The 27,707-nt window shown below is 43.7% G+C and overlaps 1 protein-coding gene across 6 annotated transcripts; it reads right to left on the reverse strand.

The window, feature by feature from the left end:
- Positions 1 to 1,162: 1,162 nt before the first annotated feature.
- ppp4r4 (protein phosphatase 4, regulatory subunit 4) lies at positions 1,163 to 27,489 on the reverse strand. Of its 6 annotated transcripts, none has more exons than XM_026142650.2 (25): positions 26,755 to 27,489; positions 17,792 to 17,865; positions 12,487 to 12,589; positions 12,226 to 12,413; positions 11,724 to 11,797; positions 10,946 to 11,052; positions 10,750 to 10,857; positions 10,445 to 10,566; positions 10,225 to 10,347; positions 8,862 to 9,004; positions 8,653 to 8,772; positions 8,432 to 8,509; positions 8,207 to 8,290; positions 7,971 to 8,144; positions 7,760 to 7,865; positions 7,505 to 7,652; positions 7,280 to 7,424; positions 7,134 to 7,172; positions 6,973 to 7,044; positions 6,834 to 6,897; positions 6,683 to 6,760; positions 6,528 to 6,618; positions 2,503 to 2,564; positions 2,030 to 2,420; positions 1,163 to 1,418 (listed from the first exon to the last, which is right to left on the reverse strand). In XM_026142650.2, the coding sequence occupies exons 2-25, from the start codon at positions 17,820 to 17,822 to the stop codon at positions 1,373 to 1,375; spliced, it is 2,697 nt and encodes an 898-aa protein (XP_025998435.1). In that variant the 5' UTR covers positions 17,823 to 17,865; positions 26,755 to 27,489; the 3' UTR covers positions 1,163 to 1,372. The 6 variants fall into 6 exon arrangements, with proteins under 6 accessions (XP_025998435.1, XP_025998432.1, XP_025998431.1 ...); XM_026142647.2 differs by having other exon boundaries at positions 12,226 to 12,373; positions 26,755 to 27,007; XM_026142646.2 differs by having other exon boundaries at positions 6,834 to 6,891; positions 12,226 to 12,400; positions 26,755 to 27,007.
- Between the last annotated feature and the right edge of the window lie 218 nt (positions 27,490 to 27,707).

A 27,707-nucleotide genomic window follows, 5' to 3' on the forward strand; every position in this document is an offset into this window, starting at 1 on the left:
CTCTAGTGTGACTGAGGCCATAGTTTCACAGAGAATATAGATAATATTCATCAGTAATTTCAGTAAGTTAGCTCTGATATTTTATTTTTGTTTGTTTTAACTGTTGTTTTTTTTAAATTCTTTTCCACTTTTGAAACTTCTATGTGAAACTCTGATGTAGACCTCTCCATCAGCTGCACATTGTGTTTACAGCTGATTAGCATGTTGTGTATCCTGTGCTGTTGCATTTATATTAAACCTATTTAACGTGAATCCTCCGCAGTACTGATGTGTTCATAGGTGCTCACCTGTGGAAGAAGTATTCTCAACCTCCGCTGATGTACAAATATCAAGTAAAAGTACTGCATTACATGTAGGGTTTTTCAGTCCTGGTTTGTTCACCGTGACTGGTGATTGATTATGTATGACTTTGTTAGATAACCAGTAAGGAAACGTGTTAATGCTGCAGGTGGAGTGGGATTGATATTCACTTTTTTCTGATCTTTGGATCATATGAACTTTTATTGAAATGACACTATGAGAGAAGCTCAGAGAAAAAAGTCACAGGACAGCAGCTGAAACCTTTTACCCAGGGGTGTCAAACTTAAATGAGCTGTGTGCCACTCCTGGCACTGTCGTCTCATTGGAGGGCCACTTTAATGTTCAAGTAGTACAAAACAAACAAACAAGAAAACACCCACAAATATTTCCTAATATGTAGTGTTTGTTTGTTTGGTTTTTAAAAAAAATTCAAATATTGTATATTGACAAGACAATTTTTTTCTCTCTCTCTTAACTAACGGAAGCCTTTCATTGAATGACCAAATAAACATGTTGGTCCTCTCTTTCTGGCTAGACATGTGGCAGCACTTCTGCTATCATTTTGTTCATATTTAACAGAATAAAAATGCAGTGTACACATTAGTTTTTGACTCTCACTGAACTAACACAGCCAATCCCTCAGCATGTTTGTACTCTGGTCACATTGCCTTGCTGTCCATTTTTGGCTTTTTAAAGAACTTGTTTTAACATTGCACTCAACAACAAACAAATCCTCCCTAACAAAAAAAGTAACTTCACAGATCAAACTGCATTATATTTCTTCACATTAACATAGGGAGCCCCCCCCCCCCGGGCCACGAGTTTGAGACCCCTGCTTTAACCAATAAGAACACAGCAACAATTTGTGGGTGGACTCTTTTACTGAATCAATCAGGTGGCAGGATGAGATCATCAGTCTACACAGTTCTCAATAGATACAGGTAGAATCAGACTCCCCTGTCTCTGATGAGGTCCTGATGTATTCTGGGTAATGTCCTGAAGCTGAATGGAAACTCTTTTCTGAATGCTGACTGGCTAATGGCCTAGTGGAGGTATGATGATGTCATCATCTTCAGTCTCGTCCCGATTGGACGCTGAAAGAGTTCGACTTCCTGTTTCTGCAAAATATGAGAAAATGAAACCAGATCAGACTTCTTACTCAGTAGCCCTGAGATCAGCTGATCAAAGGTCAATCAATAATCAATAACTTTATTGCTTTGCGTTCATCTGTATGGGCAAAGAAAACCGCCATCATGGTGGTTAGAAAATAAAAGGTGGGGCCTCCTAAGGAGCTGAATTCTGGATCATGGTGAAGGATTTATGTTTAAACTTTAAACAGGAGTGTAATGGGAAAAGATAATAAAGTGTAGATAAAAAATAAACTGTGGATCAAACAGTTTACGATGTGGTTCTTATCTCATGGTAATTCTGTGGTGTCCACAGATGGCTGTTTCTGTCCTCTAATAGATTGACTACTGAAAACTTTGGACAGTCACCGAAGTTTAAACCATTGTTTAATATTTGCAAAGATTTAAACATCAGTAGAAATTTGCCCTTACATTAACTGTCCTTACATTAACTGTATGGAGGAAGAAATAAATAACAGAGCTCTCTGAAAGTTATCCTCAATGATCCTCAAAACTGTTTGGTCCCAAAGCACCTGAACTCACTTTTTCTAATTCCATGTTGTGGAACAGGACCCAGGTTTATGCTAGAACAAAGAACTTACATGGATAGCTTCCTGGACTGGCCTTCCTTCATGCCGCACCCCCGATCCATTGTTTTACTGCGCTGATCCAAGGTACTGGTCCTGTGGTCTCTCTGCTCTAGAGTACTGGTCCTGTGGTCTCGCTGATCCAAGGTACTGGTTCTGTGGTCTCTCTGGTCCAATGTACTGGTTCTGTGATCCATTATATTGTTCCTGTGATCCATGTTAACTGTCCTGTAGTCAAGTGTATTAGGCCTGTGGTCTCTCTGCTCTAGATTACTGGTCCTGTGGTCTCTCTGGTCCAGCGTACTGGCCCTGTCCAGGAGACTAGTGGTGTTGCTACGGATCAGGACTGGCATGGAGGAGGCAGACTGGGCTCCCATGCTGAAGTGAGCTGTCCTTAAAGAGTCATCTGTAAGAGACATGAAAACAGTAAAGACACTCATATAGAGACTGACTTTGAAGTCGATCAGGCCTGAGTGTCAGTAAGCTACCTTTACTGGTCAACATGGAGGCCTTCCCAGATGCAGATCCACTGCTCAGCTCTTTGACCTTCCTGAAACACACAATTGATAAATCAACTAGAATATAATGGACTTCTGGAACCTGACGCCAACACACACCCATTCTCAAACCGATGGATGCATCAGAGTCAGGTTGGATTTTGGTGTCTTTACAGAAGATACATAAACATTACTGTTTTGAAAATGTGAAGCTGGGTGTGCTAGCTAGCAAAGTGTGGAGTAAGGTCTTTCTCAGAGCTTGTTTAGAGTTAAAAAAAAAGTTTCTAATTAAAAGAGCTAATTTTATACAAACCAACCTAAAAAATTTCCAACACACACAAACACGCTAACAAGATACATGTTCATCTGTGGATTAATCAGTGCCATAGAATTATAAGTCTTTACAGTCCAAATTAATGAAAATACAGTCCAAATCAAAAGTTTAAGACCACTTAAAAATGGCATAAAATCGCATTTTGCATTGTTGGATCTTAACAAGGTTCTAAGTAGAGCTTTAACATGCAACAAGAAGAAATGGGAGTGAGACAAAACATTCTTTGAACATGCAATTTATTGAAAACAACGCCTAAACTGAAACAGGCTGTTACAGCTGATCAAAAGTTTAAGACCACACCTGCAAAGAACCCCGTAAACCCCCCAAAACAGAAATCAAATTCCAAACATGAACTCAGTAATGAGTAGCTTCACCGTTATTGCTGTTCATTTCAAATATTCGTATTCGTTGCGGCATGCTTGATGCAAGAGTTTCCATGAGGTGTCTGGGACCATTCTCCAAGTGGTGAAGACGGCCACATGAAGGGCATCTACTGTCTGGAACTGTTTTCCATTTTTGTTAAGTACCCTTACCATCCGTCCTGAAAGGTTCTCAATTGGATTTAGATCAGGGGAACACACATGATAGATGTTATTTTACTGGAAGAAGTACCTTGTCCTGTGGACATTGTGTACTATAGCATTGTCTTGTTGAAAAATACCGATTGTTAGTACACAGACGAGTGTTCTCAGTCATGAAGGATGCTCTCTGCAACATCTGGACATAGCCAATGGCCGTTTGACGCTCCTGCACCTCCTGAAGCTCCATTGTTCCACTGAAGGAAAAAGCACCCCAGACCATTATGGCGCCCCCTCCACTGTGGCATGTAGAAAACATCGCAGGTGAGATCTGCTTGTCATGCCAGTAATGTTGGACACCATCAGGACCATCAAGGTTAAATTTTTTCTCATCAGAGAATAAAACTTTCTTCCACCTTTCAATGTCCCATGTTTGGTGCTCTCTTGCAAAGTCCAAATGGTCAGTTCTGTAGCGTTCAAGGAGACGAGGCCTTTGAAGACATTTTTTGTTTTTGAAGCCCATTAGTCTCAGATGTCATCTGATGATTATGGGGCTGCAGTCGGCACCAGTAACGCCTTAATTTGGGTCAAGGATCTTCCAGTGTCTTGACGGACAGCCAATTGGATCCTCCAGCTCAGTGCTAGTGAAATTTATTTGGATTTTCCACTTGACTCTTCTGCTCCATAAATCTCAGGATCATTTAAGAAATTCCAAATGACCGTATTACTGCATCCCACCTCAGCAGTGATGGCGAGCAGCAAGAGACCCTGCTTATGCAGTTCAACAACATGACCATGTTCAAAAAGGGAAAGTTTCTTTGCCTTTGCCATCAGAATGTCATGACAGTGTGACCTCCTGACAGAAAATGACAATGAATCCACATTTTTGGCCTTTTAAAGGCATGTGGTCCTAAACTTTTGATCAGCTGTAAAACAGCCCATTTCAGTTTAAGCATTGTTCTCAATAAATTTAATGCTCAAAAAATTGTTTTGTCTCACTCCCATTTCTTCTTGTTGCATGTTGAAGCTCTACATGGAACCTTGTTAAGCTCCAGCCATACATAATATGAGTTTTTGCCATTTTTCAAGTGGTTTTAAACGTTTGATCAGGATTGTATGAAGCAGGGACCCTGACATTACACACAGGATACTGAGATGGTGCCTACTGCTACCCCTGATAAGGTACCTGTTGAATATCATTTAGATAAGAAGGTATCGGGTCCGCGAGATCTTCAACGCACACCTCCGGCAGAGCTTCAACAGCATTCCAAGGGAGACTGGGGACATTGAGTCCGAATGGACCATGTTCAGCGTCTCCATTGCCGAAGCTGCTGCATTGAGCTGCGGCCGCAAGGTGGTTGGTGACTGCTGTGGTGGTGATCCCCGAACCAAATGGTGGACACCAGAGGTGAAGGTATCGACAGGCCAAGCGGAATGCGGCACGGGCAGTGGCTGAAGCAAAAATTCGGGTGTGGGAGGAGTTCGGAGAGGCCATGGAAAAAGACTTTCGGACTGCCTTGAAGAGATTCTGGCAAACCGTCAGGCGTCTCAGGAGGGGAAAGCGGTGCTCTACCTGCACTGTGTATAGTGCTGGCGGAGCGCTGCTGACATCGACTGAGAAATTTGTCAGGCGGTGGAAGGAATTGGGATTGGGGCTGCGGCTGCAGTGATGCGGACACTGCACCCGCCCGTCGTGGTGAAGAGGGAGCTGAGTGTAAATGCGAAGCTCTCAATTTACCGGTCGATCTACGTCCCTACCCTCACCTATGGCCACGAGCTGTAACCGAAAGAACAAGATCGCGAATACAAGCGGCAGAAGTGAGCTTCCTCCGAAGGGTGGATGGCCTCCCTTAGAAATAGGATGAGAAGTTCGGCCATCCGGGAGGGGTTCAGAGTAGAGCAGCTGCTGCTCCACATCGAAAGGAGCCAGCTGAGGTGGTTCGGGCATTCGACAAGGATGCCTCCTGGGCGCCTCTTGGGTGAGGTGTTCCGGGCATGTCCCACCGGGAGGAGGCCCCGGGGCAGACCCAGGACATGCTGGAGAGATTATATCTCTCGGCTGGCCTGGGAACGCCTTGGTGTTCCCCCGGATAAGCTGGAGGAGGTGGCTGGGGAGAGGGAGGTCTGGGCCTCTCTGCTTAGGCTGCTGCCCCCGTGACCCGGCCTCGGATAAAGCGGATGAAGATGGATGGATGGATGGTATTGGGTCTTTAAGATAAGATGGAGCATGATTATTCAAGACTTTTATGTGTTAAGTAAGGATTTTAAGCTTGATTCTGGAAGCCAGTGAAGGGAAGCCAATACAGGAGAAATATGCTCTCTCTTTCTAGTCCCTATCAGTACTCTTGCATTTGGGTTAACTGAAGGCTTTTCATGGAATTTTTAGGACATCCTGATAATAATGAATTACAGTAGTCCAGCCTTGAAGTAAGTAAATATTTCAAATTTTAGAAATATTACACAAATGGAAGAAAGCAGTCCTAAATATTTGTTTAATATGTAAATTGAAGGACATATCCTGGTTAAAAATAACTCCAAGGTCCTCACAGTGTTACTGGAGGCCAAGGTAATGCCATCCATTGTGTATCTGTTGCCATAAGGATAATGTTTATATAATTTTTTGTCAATGTCATAGCTGTAATTGCAAGTGGAATCTGTTACTTTTTTTTTCATTTAGTTGAAATGGTGCTGATTTTATTTTGAAGGTCAAGCTTGCCTAAACAATTATTGCACTGCTCGTGTGTGAGAGTGGGTATAAGCTACCGGTAAGCAAGTAGGAAGCAGGAGCGTGCAATGTGCTGGGTAAAAGCTTTAACTAAAAAAGTGGACAATTGTAAAGAAACTTCAGAAGAATGGCAACCAGTTCATTTTGCGACATGCAGCCAACGAGGCATTATTAGCATGATCTTTTTTTTACTGTAATAAATGTTATTTTACATGTGGTCTTATTTTGTATTAATGGTCTTTACTTTGTCAATATTATATATAATATTCACAGTTGGTCACAGATGAGATCTTTGTATAGCAGAATTCAAACCTCAGGCTAGACTCAGAATGACCTTTGTATCAGCCTTGTTAATACAGAGACACACATTTTTTCTGTGCTGCAGAAGGTTTACATGTATGTAATTAAGGGTGAGGGTGGAGGAAGTTGATGTTCTTACAGAGATCTGTCTGAGGTCACAGGTTTAGATGTTGTCGGCTGACTGGTGAGGGACCGACTCCGTGACAGCTTTGCCTTTCTCATCTCTTTACCTGCACAGAGAGGAGATCATCATCACCGTCATCACCATCATTAACATCATCATCATCGTCTCACCATAGGAGGATGAGGCGCCTGCAGATGAGGACACAGACATGGACTTGGTGGCAGATAGACTGGTCTTGCTGTCTCTTCCTGTCAAAGAAACATGGTTTACAGACTGAACTGCAGGTCTAAATTTCTGCTGAGACTGCCCCCCCCAGCTCACTTTTTCTCTCCGGGTGTTTGTCAGAGTTCAGTTTTCCTTCATTCTGCTGCCTCTCCAGCTGTTCCTGACAACACAAAGACATTTTTATAACAAAGCAAGGCAGCTCAGGCTGTAGTCTAGTAGCAGGTCTCAGACTCACCATCTCCAGCAACAGCGTCTCCTCCTTCTCCTTCTTCTGGTCCAACAAGTCCCTCTCCTGCCTCTTATGAAACTGTCCACAGACACAAGACATGAAGGAGGTTAGAGGTCAGTAGTAAACCTGTATTCTCATTTCAGCTCCATGTTAAAGCAACTTCTTACAGGTTCTGAGAGGTCTAGTTTGTCCAGTTCCAAGACTGTCTGGAAAAGACGATGGAAACATTGATCACCTTCATCAACAACACAGTCAGAATCTGAAGTCTGCAGACCTGAATATCTGGAATAGTCTGGACTCTGGTAGGCGTTACCTTGCGAATCATGGCCACCACATCTTTGTCTTTCTCTTTGCAAAGCAGCTTCTGGACGCAGAAGTCAAGTTTCTGTAGCAGCTGTTTGTCAGCTGGCAGACGAAGCGAAGAACGCAACCTGGGCAGCAACTGGCACAGCTTGTACCTGAGAGCCAGAAAGGTGTGTTTAGTAGGATGTCGGACAGATTTGCCAATGTCTCATTGGACGAAATGAGTATGATGTACCTGACATTGGCAACTGGGTCATGGACTAGCTCCAGTGCTGGAATCAGGAAATGTTTGTTGAAGTATTTTCTGGAGAAAATCTCTGTGGCAGTTTCACAAACATCTAGGAACCTCAGACGATGCCAGTAGCTGCGTCCCTGAGCCAGATCTGAGATTATCAGATTGTCAGCATTTACATGTTAGCTGCATTCCTATTGATGTTCTGCTGTTCAAATATCAGAGTAAAAGTGCCAGAAGAACCAGAAATGTTCTGACCTTGTATGAGTCGCCCCATCATCTCCTGACGCTGCTCCTGTTTGCGGTTGTAGCGCAGGAATGTGCAGAATGTGCGAGCTGCCGCCTTCTGTACCGGCAACACTTTCTGCAACCAAAACAGCAGTGTTATTGTCACAGGTTCACCTGTGGGATACTATGGGATATTGTATGTAGCATGCTGTGACGTGGTGTGGCATGTGGCAGTGCTCACATTGGTGGTGAGGATAATGAAGATGCGAGGTGAGAAGCTCTGGTGTAGCAGCTCTCCAGGAAGCAGTCTTGCCAGGCAGCTATAACGTTGTAGCAGCTTCTCGTGAAGCCGCCAACGTAAGGAACGTCCAATCTTCTGTTCAGCTAACAGTAGTCCTGCCATCAGATCTGGGAACTTGATTAAAGGAAGCAATGAGAGATAAACTAAAGTGAAAATGAAAATTTTTATTTTCTCACCTTATTGTCCAACGTCTGGTTCTCTCCTCGTGACAGAACTGCCTCCAAAGTTTCTTCTACATGAGTCATCAGAGCATCCAGCACCTCAAGAGAAAATCCAACATAACACTTTATTCAAATAAAACCTGATGTATGATTTTCTAAACTGTGACATCACAGAAAGTTATTGGCATTTGGCCCTAAATCCTGATTGATGAAACAGTGATAGTGGGTATTGCCGCTCACCTCCAGTGCATCATCCTGAAGCAGACACAGAAGTTCTTTGTGGACCAGCTGGACTTTTGAACCAAGCAACTTGACCACCTGACAGCAAGGTGGGAAAGGAAGCAGTCAATCAGAGTGAGGCAATCATTTAGCAATTTTATTTGATCATTTATGTCTTTCTTTCTCAGCCAAAAGGCCCAATCCCTGAGGATAGACCATCTGGAATCAGGCCTGGATCTCACCTGGTGGAAACTGGCAGCTGCGCTGCGCCGGACACAGACCTCTGGGTCACTACAAAGACTAGAGAAAGAAGGGTACAGCTCCGATAGGAAATGAGCTGTGTCTGCAAAAACCACCATAGCCTGCATGGAGAGAAGAGGAAGTGACCCCACCACCTAAAGAGCTGATGAACTGTGAGTGTTTGTCTGTGGGTTTGTGTGCACATGTGTACCGGCAGGTTGTAGCAGCAGTTGCAGCGGATAAGCGTGGATTCGTTGTTGCTATCAGTCTGGTTTCCATCAGTCTGCAGTCCAGTGGTACACATCTCCTTAAATGTCTGCAGTAAATGACTCTTCTGCTCATCTAACAGTGAGCCTGAAACACGATCATCAAACAGTATGATCCACAGAAGTGATCTAAAACAGAGTGTTTCAGATCACTTCTGTGGATCACAACAGACTGCTCTTTTCAAGCACTCCTTCCAGGTTCCTGTCCCTCAGCAGGCAGTGTTCAGATATTCTGCAGTGCTGGTGTTCTATAGGGGCAAGGCTTTCACACCGGGTGTCACGGTCTGGCTGGGGCAGACCGTATGTGTTGCAGAGGAGGACTCAAACGCAGACCAAAACGTGGTGTGGATTAACAAAACAAGCCGTTTATTGAGGTTAGCAACGAGGGTACAAAATAATAGGGCATCGGTGAAAACTAAACAATAACCTAAACTGGGTGAACTAATAACAAAACATGAAAAACCTTAACCATAGTGAACTGACATGGGTACCTGGAGATGAGACATGGATGAGCAGACGACCTGACAATGGCATGAAGAAAACAAAAGGCTTAAATACAGACATGAGGTGATCAGGGGAAGTGGCGACACATGGGGGAAAACAGCTGACAGACATAAACCTAATGACAGGACCAGGAGAGGAAAGCTAAATACAATAAACAAAGAACACATGACATTGTCAGAATAAAACAGGAAATACTAAAACATGACAACACAACTTAACAGACCTAATATGTGATGAATAAATACAAAACCCCAAAACATAGAAAACCCAGGAACAATAACTGCCTAAACTAAAGGCAGATAGGAAATAACACAAACTAAATCACATAACAAAATGAGACAAATACAAACATGAACTCAGAGCGCTGGGTCAGAGACCCAGCCTGTGACACCGGGTAACTTTAGAAGTGTAGAGCTCACTGAACTCCCAGACTTGCTGCTATTTGCAGCCTTTCACCTGATATGTCTTAACCTCCTAAGACCCAAACTCTTCCACCGCATGCGTTTTTAATTTCTCTTTGATATTTAGGTTGATTGGGACTTGATGAATGTAAAAACAAAGAATTACCAGATTTTTTTTTTTACCTAATTTTTGTTTCTAAGAAAAATGAGAGCCACATATGAGGATATTCATTTAAAATTTCCATAGAACAGTAGCAGTATAATGTCCTCGTAAGTGGATATCAGGCCCTTGTAGAGCAAAATTGAGTATTTTGGTCTAAATAACCCAAAATGTGATGTCCATATATGTGGACACCAAAAAAAATTAATTTAAACAAATGACTTTTGTTTCTACTGGTCCTACCTGCCAATTCATTGCAGAGCTTCCCAAACCGGAATGACAAAGATGCCATAATTGCTTCATCCTCCTGCAGCGAGGCCTCACACACCGCCATCACCAAAGGAATGACAACGTGGAGTTGGTCATCTGAGAAGAAGAATTTTTAAACCAGCTGTTTACAAATACACACTGAATAGACTAAAATACTGGGCCACCTATGCATACCGCATGAAATCTGACTTACCGCTGTCCATCATCTCCATTAGGTTGATGATTGTGTCAAAGGCAGCAAGGCGGACACTGCTGTCCTCATCTCCAGCAAGTTCCACTAGATCAGGAAGAAGCTCTGTCCTGGTGTCATCCACCCTGAAAGAAAAACAGCACATATGTTTGGTAGGTGTTGGGTTTTGTTTGATTTTTGGTTGCTTGGTTACTGTCTGGCTAGTGGTTGGTTAGTGGTGAGATTTCATCTGGTCGGTGCAGGGCTTTTGATTGGTCAGTGTTGTGTTTTACCCAATGATTGTTTATTCAGTATTTGCTTGCAATTACCCAGTGGCTCTCGCAATGCTCTCCAGCTGACGGCACATACAGGCTCGGACTTCAAATTCCGGGTCCTGACATAAAGAACGAGCCAAAGGCAGCAGCTCCTTCTTTACACTGATGCACAGAAACAGAGTTAGTATTAGACCAAATGAGAGAACTCTTTGTATTATAATACTACAGAGTACTACTTGCTGCAGCTCACATGTAGGAATCAAATTTGCAGGCAACTTTTCCTAAAATGCGACAGCTAGCCAGCCGAGCCTGAGGAGCGTGAGACAGCTGAGACTGATGTAGTAGGGGGTTCAGCACCTGTGGAGACAAAGAACACATGACATTGTCAGAATAAAACAGGAAATACTAAATTTCATTGACCATATAAATCTGGTAAATAATCAGTTCAAGTCAATTCTTTTGCAATTAAGCCTAATCTTAAAAGTAGAGATAGTGTCTGTCTCCCTCCTATTCTACTTTTAAATATTGTATGAACAACAAGTAAGCCTGCAGTGCGAGAGCGAAGTGTTATAATGGGGTAATATGGTACTATAAAGTCATTAAGATAATAATAATAATAATGGATACTTTATTGATCCCCATGGGGAAATTACTTGTTTTTCTCTGCATTTGACCCATTCACTCAGTGAAGCAGTGGGCAGCCCACTAAGCAGGTGCCCGGGGAGCAGTGTGTAGGGACGGTACCTTGCTCAGGGGTACCTCAGGGTAGCCGTTAAGTGGATTCGAACCGCCGACCTTCCGATCATGGGGCGACCACTTTACCTACTGAGCTATCCCTGCCCCAAAAGATAAGATGGGGCCTGATTGTTTAAGACGTTGTATGTGAGGAGCAGGATTTTAATTTCTGGATTTAACAGGGAGCTAATGAAGGGAAGCCAAAATAGGAGAAATATGCTCTCTCTTTTTAGTCCTTGTAAGTACTCTTACTGCAGCATTTTGGATTAACTGATTAGCCAGCATTAACTGACCTCTTGTTTGATGGTTTCTTTGGGCAGAGCGTTGATAGCTAATAGCAGAGTTTCCAGCCAGGCGTTGCTCACCACTGTCAATGAAGATGGCAAAATCAGTAACAAACAAGGCAACTTTGATGTCAGAATGTCAGATATACAGATGTTTTATACCTGTATGTTGGCAGTATAAAAATGATGTCATTATTTATAAGCCATGGAATATTCTTAAAATCTGGAGCAAGCAAAAGTTGCTTTTATTGAATATTGTCTTTGGGGTGTGAGGTTAGAGCTTATCCCAGCTGTCATACGTACACCGTAGACTGGAAAGGTCCATCAAAGAATAACACCACAATTATAGCACTTACACAAAAATCGCAACCACACACCTTCTCATCAGGACCTACAGATCTCTACAGGGAGAAAGGACCTGGACACATTTGAAACTGTTATCAATGAAAGGAGCCCAGCAAACCAGGGTTTCTTTTTTTCTTGTTGTCACGTCTGAAGTTCAGGTTTTTACCTGTGTCTCTGTGGTTCAGGTGCAACAAGACAATCTTTAGGATGGAGTAAGTGTGGGTGTGGATCAGTATGATGTCATCTTGAAGGATAGTTAAAAATGACGCCGCTGCAGCCAGCTGGATTTCAGCTCCAGCTCCGTTCAGAACCTCCTGGGTCACACAGACAGGACAGGTTACCTGTAAGACACACCTGTACATTGCACCTGTCATTTTGTGGCCATACTCTGATGTCCTTGAAGTACAGTGTGACAGAGGTAACTTACCCGAACTTTTGGTACCACTCTACGAAATGTTTCAGCTGGATTCTGTCGGACGAGACTCGAGAGGTTACTGATGACACTGACCCTCTGCACCTCCTGACCAACACTGAAGAGCCGAGGGGAGACAGCGGGGATGCAGAGTTGACATAGAAGGGGAGACGGAGGGAAGAGAGAGGGGAGGAAAGAGGGGAGATAGAATGAGTAGTCAGAATGTTTCCAGGTCAGAAAGGTGTGGATTGGTCTATGGTAGCTGCTTTGCACTGTTCAGTTTCATCTTCTACTGCTGTTACTACTGCTGAAACACAACAAACTACTGCTCTTTATTTGATGTTGTTTATTATATTGTTTATTATATTGCTCTCTTTTTTTTGCTTGTTTTCTCTTTTTTCTTTCTCAACATGTGATCTAGGTGATTGATATATGTATTTTTTGTCTGTTTGTTTTGTTGGTTTTTGTTTTTTTGCCCTTTATCACCGTTCCTCTTCCCTGCTGTTTTTCTTTCCCTACCTCTCTTTCTTTCTCCCTTTTCTTTCCCCTGTCCCATGTGTAGCAAGTGAAAATAGAATAAAATAAACAATTGTGGTGGACCACTGGAGGGCTCCACTCACACCCAGTTCTCAGGAAGTGTTGTTGCTGTGTTTTGGAGGGAAAAGTATTCAGTTGTGTGGTGATGAGTAATAAACTAGCAGTGTTAATCGAGAGCTCTCGTGTCATCTGTGTTTACCTCCACAATGGTAACCCCTGACTCGAACATGGTGCAGTCCGATGGTGGCACCGACTCCGCTCTGGATGCATCAGCAGCCGCCAGCCCTCTGCCTACGGCTGCAGCTGCGTTTGCTGTGGCGCTCAAGCTGCCAGACTTTTGGCTTCACGATCCCCCGTCGTGGTTCGTGCACGTGGAGGCTCAGTTTGCTCTTCGTGGCATCTCGGCTGATATCACCATGTGGTGGCCTCTCTCAACCCACTAGCCACCCGTCGTGCGTTGACTCTATTCCGGGACCCACCCACCCGAGGGAAGTATGCCGCCCTTAAGGAGTTGCTTCTTCGGCGCAATGCCCTCTCCAACGCAGAGCGAGCCGAGAAGCTCCTCTGCCTCTCAGGCCTGGGTGGCGGTACGGCTCTCGAACTGATGGAGCACATGCTATCCTTTCTCGGACCGGACGACGGGGGATTCCTCTTCGCCCACATCTTCCTCCGACAGCTGCCGGCTGCCGTGAGAGCCGGCCTCGCCAACTCTCCGCTTCTGGGCACAAAGGATTATCGCTCACTGGCTGAGGACGCGGATCATATTCTCCTGGCTACCCGCACTTTCCACGATCACGACCTAGTTCCAGCCTCACCGGCGGCGCCTTCCACTTCCCCGTTGACCTGCCCCGACGTATCCGATCCTTCGCTGACGGAAAAGATCGCGGCACAGCAACACCACGGACGGGACCTCTGTTTCTACCATCAGCGTTTTGGCGCCGGAGCGCGCTGCTCTCTGCTGCCTTGTGCTTTTCTGACCCTGGGACACGGGCCCCGCCAGCGCGCTGTAGCGGCCGCCACTGCTAGCGACAAAGAAAAACTGCTCTTCATAGAAGACTCGCGCTCTGGGAGACGTTTCCTAGTGGACTCCGGCTCCCAGAAGAGCCTCCTTCCCCCGTCCGGAGGCGACAGTTTAGCAGCAGGCTGCGGACTGCAGCTTATTGCAGCTAATGGCTCTCCCATCGCAACGTTCAGGGAAAGGTTCGTGACTGTTTGTTTTCATGGTCAGGATTTCCAATGGACCTTTGTTGTTGCCACTAGCTCTGTACCTATTTTGGGCGCCGATTTTCTTTGTGCCCACGGACTGCTGGTCGATGTCACTAACAGACGCTTAATTGATGCCCTGTCTTTTTCTTCAATACCCCGTTTCACTCGCACCATCGAGCCCCTGAATCGGGCTAATTTTGTGACTTCAGGGAATGTTTTTCAGCGTTTGCTCTTGGAGTTCCCTTCACTGACTGTTCCTAATTTCTCGAACACGGCAACGAAGCACAGGGTTGAACATTATATTCCGACGGTCGGTACCCCGGTGTTCGCACGCGCGCGCCGCCTCGACCCTGCGAAACTCTCCGTCGCTTGGGAAGAGTTTGCCGCAATGGAGCGCCTCGGCATAGTGCAGCTGCCGAATAGTTCCTGGGCTTCTCCGCTACACATGGTGCCCAAGTCAGACGGTCGGTGGCGGCCGTGTGGGGATTTTCGCCGTTTGAATAATGTTACAGAGAACGACCGTTACCCCATTCCCCACATCCAGGATTTTTCCGGCCACCTCGTATCGTCAAGGTACACGAAGACGAAAGGCAGCCCGCGCAAGACAGTCTGGGCGGCGCCTTTCAGGCCGAATGGTATGCGCGAAAAATTCAAACAGGCCGAAAGGGGTAATAACGGCAGTTTTGGGGACGTCTTCGGTGCGCACGGGAACCCGCTGATACCCCCGCACCAAGTCAATTTTAGAAAAAATCGAGGTGCCTTGATTTTTTCTAAAATTGACTTCAGCGGTTGATGGACTCTGTCTTGCGCGGGCTGCCTTTCGACTTCGTGTACCTTGACGATATATTGGTGGCCAGCTGTTCTGAGAGTCAGCACGCGTCCCATCTGCATCAGGTTTTCCAGCGCTTGGCGGCACACGGCCTGATCGTCAACTTCTCCAAGTGCCAGTTTGGCTTGCCGGTTCTGGATTTCTTGGGCCACCGCATTTCCGCTGATGGTGTGGTTCCGTTGCCAGACAAGGTCCGGGCCGTTTCGGCTTTTCCGCGTCCCGCGTCCGTTAAAGCGCTGCAGGAGTTCTTGGGGATGGTCAATTTGTACAACCGCAGAGCTGCGCACCTGCTGCAGCCTCTCTATGCTGCCTTGAAAAAGGTAAGGTAAAACAGGTAAGGACCCAATTGATTGGCTCACTGAACGCATCCAGGCATTTTCTGGGGCCAAGGCCGCGCTGGCAAACGCCGCCCTGCTGGCCCACCCGTTTCCGTCGGCGGAGATTGCGTTGACCTCCGACGTGTCGGACGTGGTGGTGGGCGCAGTGTTAGAACAGCGGGTCTCCGGTGCCTGGCCACTGCTCGCTTTTTTTAGTCGCACGCTTAGAAACAGTGAGCGCAAATATAGCGTTTTTGACAAGGAGTTGCTGGCCCTGCACCTCGCAACGCGGCATTTTCGTTTTTTCTTAAGGGTCGGAGCTTCACCGTGTACGTTGATCATAAACCCTTGACATTCGCGATGTCCAAGGTCTCTGATCCGTGGAGCGGGCGCCAGCAGCGCCAGTTGGCAGCCATTTCCAAGTTCACAACTGACATTCAGCACGTGGCTAGTAAGTCCAACTGCGTGGCTGACTGTCTATCCCGCGTGCTGGTTTCTCCCGTTTATGTTGGCATAGACATTGAGGCTATGGCCGCTGACCAACAGGCCGACCCGGACGTCCTTGCCCTTCGGTCTGCGCAAACGGGCCTTGTACTGGAGGACAGACCCGTGTGGAACGGTGGGCCTAGCCTGTTTTGTGATGTTTCCACCAGCCGTCCACGCCCTGTAGTTCCCCTTTCGTGGCGTCGTTGCATTTTCGACTCCGTACACACCCTCTCTCATCCAGGCGTCCGGGCCTCGGTCAAGCTGGTCAGCTCTAGGTTCGTTTGGCCGGGCCTTCGTAAATCGGTGAAAGACTGGGCAGCCGCGTGCATCCCATGCCAACGTGCTAAGATCCATAGGCATATAGGCGCCCCTCGAATCCTTCCGCGTTCCAGGGAGGCGTTTTGATCATGTGCATGTGGATCTGGTTGGTCCTCTGCTGCAGTCACAAGGTTTCACGCACCTTTTAACTGTAGTGGACTGCACAACCAAGTGCCTCTGGCGTCTACTACAGCAGCAGCAGTGGCCAAGGCATTTTTGTCAACGTGGGTTTCGCGTTTCGTTCCCCCGCCGACATCACCTCAGACAGGGGCCCCCAGTTCGTTGGTCTGCCATGGCTGACGGCCTGGGGGTCAAGGTCCACCAAACCACTGCGTACCACCCACAGGCCAACGGGATATGCGAACGTTTCCACCGGTCGCTTAAGGCCGCTTCTCTCACAGATGGCAACTGGGTTGACCACCTTCCATGGGTTTTACTGGGGTTGCCCTGCGCGGTTAAAGAAGATCTCAGGGCTTCCTCGGCTGAACTTGTCCTCGGTCAGCCCCTCCGGGTCCCTGGGGAATTCTTGCCCGAGAGCCCACCCCCGTGCTTCGCTCCCTATGTGCTGTCTCAGCCGTTCTGGACGTTTAATTAAAGCAAGGGTTCTGGACTAGGGGATGACCCTACTGGGTGTTCGGGGGGGGGGGGGGGGGGGCATGTGTGGTGGACCACTGGAAGGGCTCCACTCACACCCAGTTCTCAGGAAGTGTTGTTGCTGTGTTTTGGAGGGGAAAGTATTCAGTTGTGTGGTGATGAGTAATAAATGAGCAGTGTTAATCGAGAGCTCTCGTGTCGTCTGTGTTTACCTCCACACAATAAAAGCAAAGGTGAATCAAATAGACCAAGGCCGGGATGGTCCATTTGATAAAGTAAATCCATTGGGCATCTTTCTTTGCCTTTAGACAATAATTCTGATGGCAAAAGAACCAAACGGGACGGGGGGGGCAGTGAAGGCAAGCACTACGAACATATTACTTGTGATCTCATGAGGCTTGTTTGTGTCTCGTTTTTAAAAAAATATATTTTTGTTGTTTTGCTTCTGTTTCTTTACTTAATATTTATTTGAGAATAATAAAAAATATTGTTGATTTAAAAAATAACAAGCAAACAAACGAAGACGACCTGAACAGGGCAGGTTTATGGGTTCAGATCTGCTCCAGACTCCAGTCGGAGTCCTGTAGGCTCAAGTCCTGTTTATGAATGAGTTCAGTGAACTAATTTAAACCCTCTGGGATTGGACTGCTGATTACTTCCATTGTTCAATTAGCTCCACAGTTTACTGGGTCACAGCAAAGGAGGACGGGTGGAGGACAATGCTTTCAGCTCCACCCAAGGCATCCAGAAATCCACATAACTACAAAAGCTTTTGTATTTGTTCTTTACTGTAAACATAGCTGAACTTATTTTAGTCTCATTGTAACCTATTTAACTTAGAGAAAAAGAAACTCTGTGGCAGGTTAAAAAGGATTATGGTTATAGTCTCAGCTTGAACTCTGCTCCAGTTTCTTCATTTCCCCACAGGAATGAACAGATCTGCACCTGGAGCTGTCTGACAAACCTGGGGCACTAGGTGGGGTTTCAGTTTGAAGTGCTGTTGACCTGCGCATAAACCTTTGCTGAGACTCACCTGAGGAGGTAGACAGCTCTCTCAATGTCATTTAGGTCTTCATCCACAGTCAGCTGATCAATCTCTTCTGCAGTCTGATGGGAAAAACAAAAATACAAAGTCAGCTGATCAGAGTTACCTGTTTGATATGATTGTGCTGTCCTTAGGTGAGCTTTAATGACAGTTGACCCAACACAGACCCTAATCATATATGAGACCATCAGAGGTAAATATGACATTAAAAATCTCTAAAACTGCATTCAGCTTATGAAGCATAGTCTTTGTAAGATCTTTGTGTCTGCAGTCTCTGGTGGTCTTTCCTGGCAACCTCTGTGGTGGATATGCAAATGTTAATTAAGCTTTCTGTGACTCCAGGAAAATGTTTGTCTTGAGGTTGAGCTTAGACTGACTGACTTCTAAATTCTTCTAAATTCTGTTCCTTGGGACTGCTTGTTTTGGTTTTTGAGGCATTTCCCCACCCAAAAAACACCAGAATTTTTGGAGTGGGGAAAACACCAAACAAGGTGATCATTATAATGATCACCTTGTTTTCATGCAGTTGCAGCACATTGGAAACAGTTGTGTTTGGACATGGATTGGGATCATTTTTTGAGAACATTGAGTGATAGGATGTAAAAGCAAAAAAATAATGCATTAAAATGACCATGCGCAAACTTGCAGGAAACGAGCACAAGAGCAGTTTATGGGAGGAATGAATTTGATTGGAGAATTAGGGTCTTAAGGTCACTGCCTCGGTGAGAGTGATTATGAGTACGAGAGGATCCCAGAATCAGGTCTGAGCAACAGTTAGGAATTCAGAGGTCAGTTAAGGGCTATATATATGTGAGGGAGGAGGGGGTAGTATTTGTTAACAGTCTGAATGGCCCAGTGGAAGAAGCTGTTTGAGAGGTGCTTGTATGCACAATAAATTTCTGTTGCAGAGATGTGGGGGTCTGATTTATTTGACTAAACAAGGGGGCCCAAGCTCCCATAAAGTAGGGCGAAATATTTTTTCTCTGAAAAAATATGATTCATGCCATAGAATAACTATTACTACAAAGGTCCCACAGGGTAGTAACAATAAATAACGTTAACTGCATGTTAGCACAGTAAGTACTAATACAGTAAAATTATTTCTCTGTAAAGTACACATTTTGCATTAAAATGTTTGTTGTCATCATATGATAACATGACAAGATGTGAGAAGTTAATGATAAGTCTGTGATATTGCCTGCCACACAGACTAAAGCTAATCAGACCTCTGTCAGACCTTTGTCAAAGATCATAGCCAGAGCCTTTTAAGGACCTGGGTATTAATACCTGTGGTAACTACAACTAAAAAACAAAAAAACACAAAAAAACCCCACCTGTGCTTAGAGCAAGCCATAAAGAATGAGAAACAGCAACTCCAACTCTGACCCTATGATTGTCAGCTGGAAAAAACAATGGAGTGCCCACTCCGGGTCAGGGATGAGTTCAAGTATCTCGGGATCTTGTTTATGTATAACTGTATAGATCAGTGTTTCCCAACCACTGTGCTGTGGCACATAGGTGTGGCGTGAGAAATGATTAGGTGTGCTGTGGAAGATTATCTGGACCTCTACTAAATGGTTGAGATCCCACTTAATGGTTTACGTATTTGTCATGCAAACACAAGTACAGTAGAATTTACAGTTGAAGAAAAATCAAATAAAGTGCCAAATTATAATTAAATTAATAACAAAAACTATCCCGGGCATTGGATACAGATTATTTCAAGTAGCATGCCAGCAAACATTGCTGGTTTTCATTCCATCAAAGGAAAGTATTATATCAAAAAACAAAATATATATTTTTTAAATCTGCAACTATGAAAAAGTGCAAAACACTCACATTCAGGCCATTTCTGATTGAATGCTACTGTGCAAAATCATTTTTGCTTTGCAAAAAATAAAAATAAAACAAAAACAGTGCAAATCTGGTTTGTTGACTTGGTTCAGACACAGCCAGGTGGAACCTTTTGAGAGCCATTGGTTTCTGGTTCTGTAGGGCACAGGAACTCGTGTAGACCAGGAATTCAAGTCAACGATGTATCCGAACAGCAGAATATGCCATCTCCTTAACTTGTAACTTATAACTTATAACTTGTCTTATACAGGTGTAATAGCATATCAGAAAACTCAGTTCCTCCCATATGCTAATTATATGTAAGGATGAGTGATGGGCATGCAATGGTGATCTTTGCGTTGGAGTTTTTGCTCCACCTTTTGACAGATGAAAGAGGCATGAACCCACAGGCATTGTTTAGAGGGTTGACACATTTGTTGTCGAACCATTTTACTGCAATCAGACCTTCTTCAGATCTGTAACCACAGGCCCTTCTTCATTAGGTTTTGGTCTGCCATCAGGGGAGCTCCACCAGTGCAGTTTGGCCATACAGTACCTGATACCCAAGGAGGTGTGCAAGTTCTGGACCAAGCTGAAACTTGTGAAGAGCTGAGGTTCTATTTATCAGTTTGCATAGTGTTTTTTACAACTTTGACTTCTAGAGGTAGCTTCTGTTCCTCTTCACTGAGGGCAACATATGCAAAGGGGACAGAACGTGGACGGAAGAAGTGTGGGGTGACATCACTCTTCACATGAATACCAGCTTTCCAAACTTGAGAAGCTGGAGAAGTACCAAGGGTTCAGCGAAGAGCTCAAGAAGATGTGGAGGGTGAAGGTAACAGTGGTCCAAGCGGTAATCAGAGCACTAGGTGTAGTGACTCCCAAGCTAGACAAGTGGCTCCAGAGATCCCAGGAACAACATTTGAGATCTCTTTCCAGAAGAGCGCAGTGCTAGTAACAGCTAAGATACTGCGCAGGACCCTCAATCTCCCAGGCCTCTGGTAGAGGACCTGAGATTGGAGGATAGACCGACTGCAGGGGTGAGAGGGGAATTTTGTTTTTTTGTTTTTTTTTTAAAGTTCCCATCTCGTCCTGTCAGCTTGAGGGTCCACCACTTCTATGTCTGGTTGGTTAGCCATCACCAACTTGTCTGTCTATCTGGAAGTCTGTCAGGATTTTAGCTCGGTCATTCTCGACCAGATGGCCAGTAATGCGTTACAAGTAACATGTTACTGTAATCCAATTACTTTTTCAAGTAACGAGAAATGTAAGGGATTAGCATTGCAAAAAAGTAATTATATAACTGTTACCTTCCCGTAAGCATGCTGCGTTACTGTGTTACTAAAGTGTTGTGATTTTGTTTGTGAGAGTGTCTCATGACAATGATGTAAGCACGTGCGGTGCACGTGGCAGCAACAGACGTGTGTCGATCAACAATGGATAATATGGAGTGTGGGAGAGAGTACAACCATGCAGCGTTTAAAGGGTGGATGTACTGAAATTACTTTAAGTTTTAGTCCGTAAAAAGTGACAAAAACATTAGCGTCCGCTGTACACTCTGCGTGGGAAGAAAACTTCTTTCGACAGCGAAAAATTTAACTTCAAATCTCAAGCACCTAGCAAGCCGCCACGGGAGTGTGAAATTCACTGAGAAATCTCTAAATCCTCCCACTGACACGACACTGACAAACCTCCATCGGCCCCCCTCCTGCTAAATGGGTGAAAATGCATTTAAGAGCAACAGGACTTAGTGCCACTGAATCTTTGATTTTATTTATTTTTTGCTGTGTTTTACTTGAATCTATTTGAAAGAGCGAGTGTTAACACAAAACATTATTTTATTTTATATGCTGGAATATGCTGCCCCAAGTGGAGGAGTTCAAGTATCTCGGGGTCTTGTTCGCGAGTGATGGGAGAAGGGAGCCGGAGATCAACAGACGGATTGGGGCTGCAGCTGCAGTAATGCAGCCGCTGCCTTTTTTGTTTGTTTGTTTTATGAACTTGCCAATTCCTGAGCATTGCTGTAATTCTGCAGTAAAGCTATTCCACAGTTTTACTCCATAAATAGTTACGCAAAAAGTTTTAACATTTGACCGTGCTTTAAGGATCTTCAGATTCAACTTACCGCTTAGTTCATAGTCTCCTTCTCTGTCATAGAACATCCTCTGTATATTTCCTGGTAACATATTGTATCTAGCTTTATACATAATTTTTGCCGTTTTGTATTTTATAAGATCCATAAACTTCAATATTTTTAATTTCAAAAACATGGTGTTAGTATGGTCTCTATATCCAGCTTTACTAATCATCCTGATTGCTTTTTTTTAAATTTTACATATTGGTTGAAGTGAAGTTTTATATGTGTTTCCCCAAATTTCCGCACAGTATTCCAAATATGGCAATATAAGTGAACAGTAAAGTACCCGGAGTGATTTGGAAGGCAAACAATATTTAACTTTACTCAGTATGGAGACACTTCTTGACAGTTTAGCTTGTAAATACTTTATATTAGGTTTCCAGCAGATTTTGTTATCTATTATCACACCCAGAAATTTGACATTATTTACTAATAACTTTGCTTCGGCATCTTTTTTATAATTTCCGAATAACATAAATGTTGTTTTTTCCAAATTTAATGATAACTTATTTCTATCAAACCATGTTTTCAGTTTAATCATTTCTTGTGTGACAATTTCCAAAAGCTGCTGTAAGTTCTCTCCAGCACAAAAAATATTTGTATCATCTGCAAATAGAATAAACTGTAATATATCTGATGTTCTGCATATATCATTGATATAGAGGATAAACAGCTTTGGTCCCAATACTGACCCCTGCAGCACTCCACAAACAATGTCCATACACTCTGATTGATGTTCCCCAATTTTCACAAATTGCTTCCTGTCTCTCAAATAACTCTTTACCCACTCTAACACCACTCCTCTAATGCCATAATACTCCAATTTATCGAGTAATATTTCATGATTAATTGTATCAAAAGCTTTTTTTAGGTCGATGAATATACTAGCTATACATTGTCTTTTATCTATATTGTTAGTGATATTTTCGATCAATTCTATTAATGCCAATGATGTTGATCTATTTGATCTGAAACCATACTGACTATCCGTTATTATTTTGTGTTTGTCTATAAATTTGTCGAGTCTATTAATAAAAAATTTTTCCAGTATTTTTGAAAATTGAGAAAGTAGAGAGACAGGCCTATAATTTGTGAATTGGTGTTTATCTCCATTTTTGAACAATGGTGTTACTTTAGCTATTTTCATTTGTGTCGGGAATGTACCAGTTTGTATGGACAAATTGCAGATATGTGTTAAGGGTTTGGAAATGCCCTCTATCACTTTTTTGACTATTTCCATATCTATGTCATCAGAGTCTGTAGAGTTTTTTGTTTGTAATTTCCCAACAATATCAATGATTTCCTTTTCTTCTACTGCCGTTAAGAACATTGAATGAGGATTGCGATCAATGAATCTGGTTTCTTTCTCTACCGAATCTGTCATATCAGGAATTGTTTCAGCCAAGTCTGGCCCAACACTTACAAAGAATTTGTTGAAATCATTTACCACATCGCTCATATTATTAATGTTTCTATCATTATTAGTGAAATACGAAGGATAGTCTGACTGTCCAGAGCCCTTTTTAATGATGGTATTTAATGTTTTCCAAATCCCTTTAGTATTATTTTTATTCATAATCAATAATTTCTCATAGTATTCCTTTTTACATGACCTCAAAATACTCGTTAATTTATTTTTATATTTCTTATATTTATTTTCAGCTTCTATACTTCGGTTCATTATAAATTCTCTGTATAAGGTATTTTTCTTCTTACATGCATTTTGCAATCATTTTGTAATCCATGGGCATTCTGCATATTTTTGTTTTTTACTATATTTCCTTACTGGGCAACGACTATTATATAACATTTTAAATTTTCCTAAAAAAATCTCATAAGCTTTATCAATATTTTTTTCCCTATACAGCGTCTCCCATTCTTGCTTGAGCAAATCATTTTTAAATGCATTTATTGACTCTTCTGTTCTCATTCGTTTGTATTTTACTATATTTTCCTGTGTAACCTTCCTATAATTTTTATTATACACTATAAAAACAGGTAGGTGATCACTGATATCATTTATTAAAAGACCACTTATGGATCTATTTTCTATTTCATTTGTAAATATATTGTCTATTAAGGTTGCCGATTGTGCTGTGATCCTGCTGGGTTTAGTGATCATTGGACAAAGTCCCAAGCTATACATTGTATTAATAAACTCCTCTGTCATTTTCTGTTTGCTTGGATTTAATAGATCTATGTTAAAATCCCCACAAATGAAGATGACTTTTTGGTTTGTCCTAGTGAATATTTTATCTACCCACTCCTTAAAAATTTCAGTATTTGAACCTGGTGTTCTATATATACAGCTTACAATGACATTTTTCTCTTTTCCCATACTAATTTCTATTGTTACACACTCTAATATATTATCTACCGCCATCGACATTTTTTCTACCATCTTGTATTTTAAATTTTTGTCCACAAACAAGGCCACACCACCGCCATTCTTATTCTTTCTATTTATAAGATTTAATTCATATCCATCTATTACAAAGTCCCCACCTTTCTCTTTATTAATCCATGTCTCAGATACTGCAATCACACTGAATGGATGTGTAAATTTGCTTAAATATTCTCTTATTTTATGAAAATTTGCATATAAACTTCTACTGTTAAAGTGAATTATAGATATTTTACCGTCCACCTTGACAGTTTTGTTGAATTGATCATCATTATGATAATAGCAGGTATTTTTGATGTTAAAAAAGTTCAGTTCTGGATCAATGTCCTGCTCTGTGAAATGTGTTTTGTATTCCTTGTTTGCTGGTGAATTTATCTCCTGATTAGCAATCCTTTGTGATAACAATGTATAGATCCCAGATAATGAGTTACTTGATTGTTCCATCCTTAAATGTGTTACGCTTTTAGCTCGTTGTTGTCTTCTATTACCTGCTTGGATGACTGTAGATTGTTAGCCCAGCTCCTTGTCTTTGTAGTTATATTACTTGTTAATGTTTTCCAGATCCTGCATGCATTTGATGACCAACACTTTAGCTTCCTCCGGTGTGCCGTTAAGCTTAATAAATATTTTACAGTTTGTAGTCCAGGTATTCTGAATTTTTCCCAGTTTCTTTAAGTGTCGTGCTTTCTTCGCCATGTCAGCGTTGGATTTTGTTAGATGGTCATTCATGTAGACATTCGATCCTTTTAGTTTCCTCCCCTGCTTCAGCAGTGCATTCTTGTGTTTCCTGTTTACAAATCTCATGATGATAGCTGGTTTATCACTAGCCTTTGAGGGTGTGGTGATGTATTGCATCTCTGTGTAGTTCTTGAGCCGCAGCATGGCACACAAGAAGGCATTAAGGCATATTTATAATTGAGCTATTTGTAAATATTAGAGCTATTTCTTATATTATGTAAACTTTGGATTATGTAGTATTATTTACTGTCTGTTATTGTTATTGTCTTGGATCAACTGTAACCCACACAATTTCCTTACGGATTATTAAAGTATTCTGATTTAAAAGGGTCGCTAACATGGCCTAGAAAATCACTGAAGGACCTCTGTAGCATCCGCTGTCTCAAAAAGGCACGCAACATCTTGCAGGACTGCACAAACACAGGACACCAGGTGTTTAAGCTTCTGCCCTCTGGCAGTTATCTTGTGTATATGGTATTTATTTATTTGCTTGTCTCCATCATCACTGTTCCCACCTGACCTGAAGTAAACATGACTCCTAAAGCCTGTAATACAACAAAGGACATTACTAATGATTACTAATGATCACTGATTATACAAAACCTTACACACACTTTGATCTGTTCATATAGATCAGGGTGAGGAACTCCAGGCCTGAAAGGCCGGTGAACCTGCAGGTTTTAGATCTCACCCTGGGTCAGCACACCTGAATGAAATGATTAGTTCATTACAAGGCCTCTTCAAGACATGTTGAGGGGGTTATTAGCCATTTAATCGACTGTGTTGGATCAAGGACACATCTAAAACCTACAGCACACCAGCCCTTGAGGCCTGGAGTTTCCCCACCCCTGGTATAGATCATAATCTTGAGCTCATACAGCGTTCTGCATTCATGCAGCAACAACTCAACAGGAAGTAGTTTTATTCCAGCTGTGTGATGTTCAGATATCAGCTGTGAGTTTAACAGCTATAAAAACTATAAATATATCAACGGGTTATGGATGAAAGCACATCATTTCCCTAGGGATTAATAAAATATTCTGACCCTGAAATGGAAAATGCAGTTATGATGAATGTTCTCATGATCTGCTTCACTTTGTTTAATATGTTGCCTGTTTTCATGAACGATCAGATGCTATGAATTAAGATTTGGCGTTTTCTGCTCCCTTTCCTAAAGGATGTTCCAGTGTCTCCTCTGCTAAAGGAAGCAATAAAGGAAGCACTGAAGCTCCTTTCCTTAGTGTTTGGAAAAATGGAACAGCTCTTGTTATGGGCGCAACACAGATACTTCCGGGTCACGTCTGTCAATGAGGAACTGTCCTGAGCATTCACACGTGCAGGAAGGTCGTAAGAGGACACGGAGAGGCTCACCTGAAGTCTGACTGACCACTGTCAACCATAACAACACATACACATGCACACAGTGCAAGTGTGTTTGTCGTCATCACATCAGCTTTCTCCCGTAAGAACACCCAAGCTCCGCCTCCTCTCTCAATGTCATCATGGTGAAACCCCGCCCACACAGCTACAGGTGTAAGAATCAGGCAGCGCGTTTATCTTTTCAGTTACTGATCAGTCATGAATAGCGACTGTCTTAAATTAGATCAGAGACAGCTTCACTCTGTTTCTCATGATTACTGGTTAATCGATCAGTTATTGGCCGTTTTTCTCGATGCACCTCAGACCTGTCTGTCTCTCTGCAGACAGACAGGCGGACAAACTGCGTCATGCTGCGGGTCTCCCTTCTGCTTCCTCCACTGAAGCTGCTGATCTTCCTCCCACTAACTCACCCTCCTCCTCATTACTTTACGTTTCTCTCTCTCACACACACACACCCACCTTCAGGCTCCTGCGGATCGGCCTCTCGATGAAGGCGAGTTCCTGCAGCTCCTCCAGCGGGCCGCACAGCACGCCGGCCGGGCTCAGGGCCATCCTGCCGGGTAACATCTGGCTGTTAGAGGGGGGGCAGTCGTATCAGCTCCGACCATCCCTGTTGAGGGGGCGGGGGTTGCGGGGCTGTCACTAACCGTTTCCAAGGAGATCCCGGCTCGAGCTGAACGTCACTCCAGACTCCGTTCAAAAGTCTGACAAAGTCTCACGAACGCGCTCATTTGCACACGATGCAGCTATCAGAGATCCCAAACAAAACCCGTCCACACACTCACGGCACGATCTGCGGTTCGGCGCTCACAGAACTGCGATTCCTCCAGAAAAATCCCCCGTAACATCCCAAACTGTCACACTGTTACCGGGATGTGTCACACGTTTCCAAGCAGATCCAGTGCAGCGCAGAGAAGCCAGCCAGACTGCGTGTAAAAAGCTCCAGTTAACTCTTTTATTCCCCGAGGACTCTTCATTCACACCACACTCAGTCCAAAAGTCCGCACACGGAATTTATTCGGAGTAAATCCAAAGACTGAATGCAGGAAACCGCACAAACCGGGCGCGGGATGAATCAGATGGACCTCCTCTCCGGTTCGTCGCATATCTCCAAATATTCTGACAAAGTCCAGATCTTCTCCACCTGCTTCAGCTCCTCAGGGCTGCGGTGGGAGCGTCACGCAGAACTGCGGCTGCGCTCCTCCGTGCTCCTTTGAGTCCGTCATCCTCGACAGTGCACAACCGAACCGAATCGCCCACTCTACGTTCAGTGCTGGTCTGTCATACGCAGACCGGTACCGGACAGCGTCAAAGTTCACAGACGGTATCAGACTGATTTTCACACCAAAGGACGAAGAGGAGGAGGCTTCATCACCGTGAGTGACCCGTGAGCAGCAGAGCGGGCTGAGCGA

The sequence above is a fragment of the Astatotilapia calliptera genome, chromosome 15 (genome assembly GCF_964374335.1).
Source record: "Astatotilapia calliptera chromosome 15, fAstCal68.1, whole genome shotgun sequence".
Taxonomy (NCBI): domain Eukaryota; kingdom Metazoa; phylum Chordata; class Actinopteri; order Cichliformes; family Cichlidae; genus Astatotilapia; species Astatotilapia calliptera.

Coding starts and splice junctions, on each gene's coding strand:
- ppp4r4 (XM_026142645.2), bottom strand. CDS start 26,862: ATGTTACCCGGCAGGATGGCCCTGAGCCCGGCCGGCGTGCTGTGCGGC. Junction 11,798..12,225: donor CCTGAACCACAGAGACACAG/GTAAAAACCTGA, acceptor CTTCATTGACAG/TGGTGAGCAACGCCTGGCTG. Junction 8,145..8,206: donor ACCAGACGTTGGACAATAAG/GTGAGAAAATAA, acceptor CCTTTAATCAAG/TTCCCAGATCTGATGGCAGG.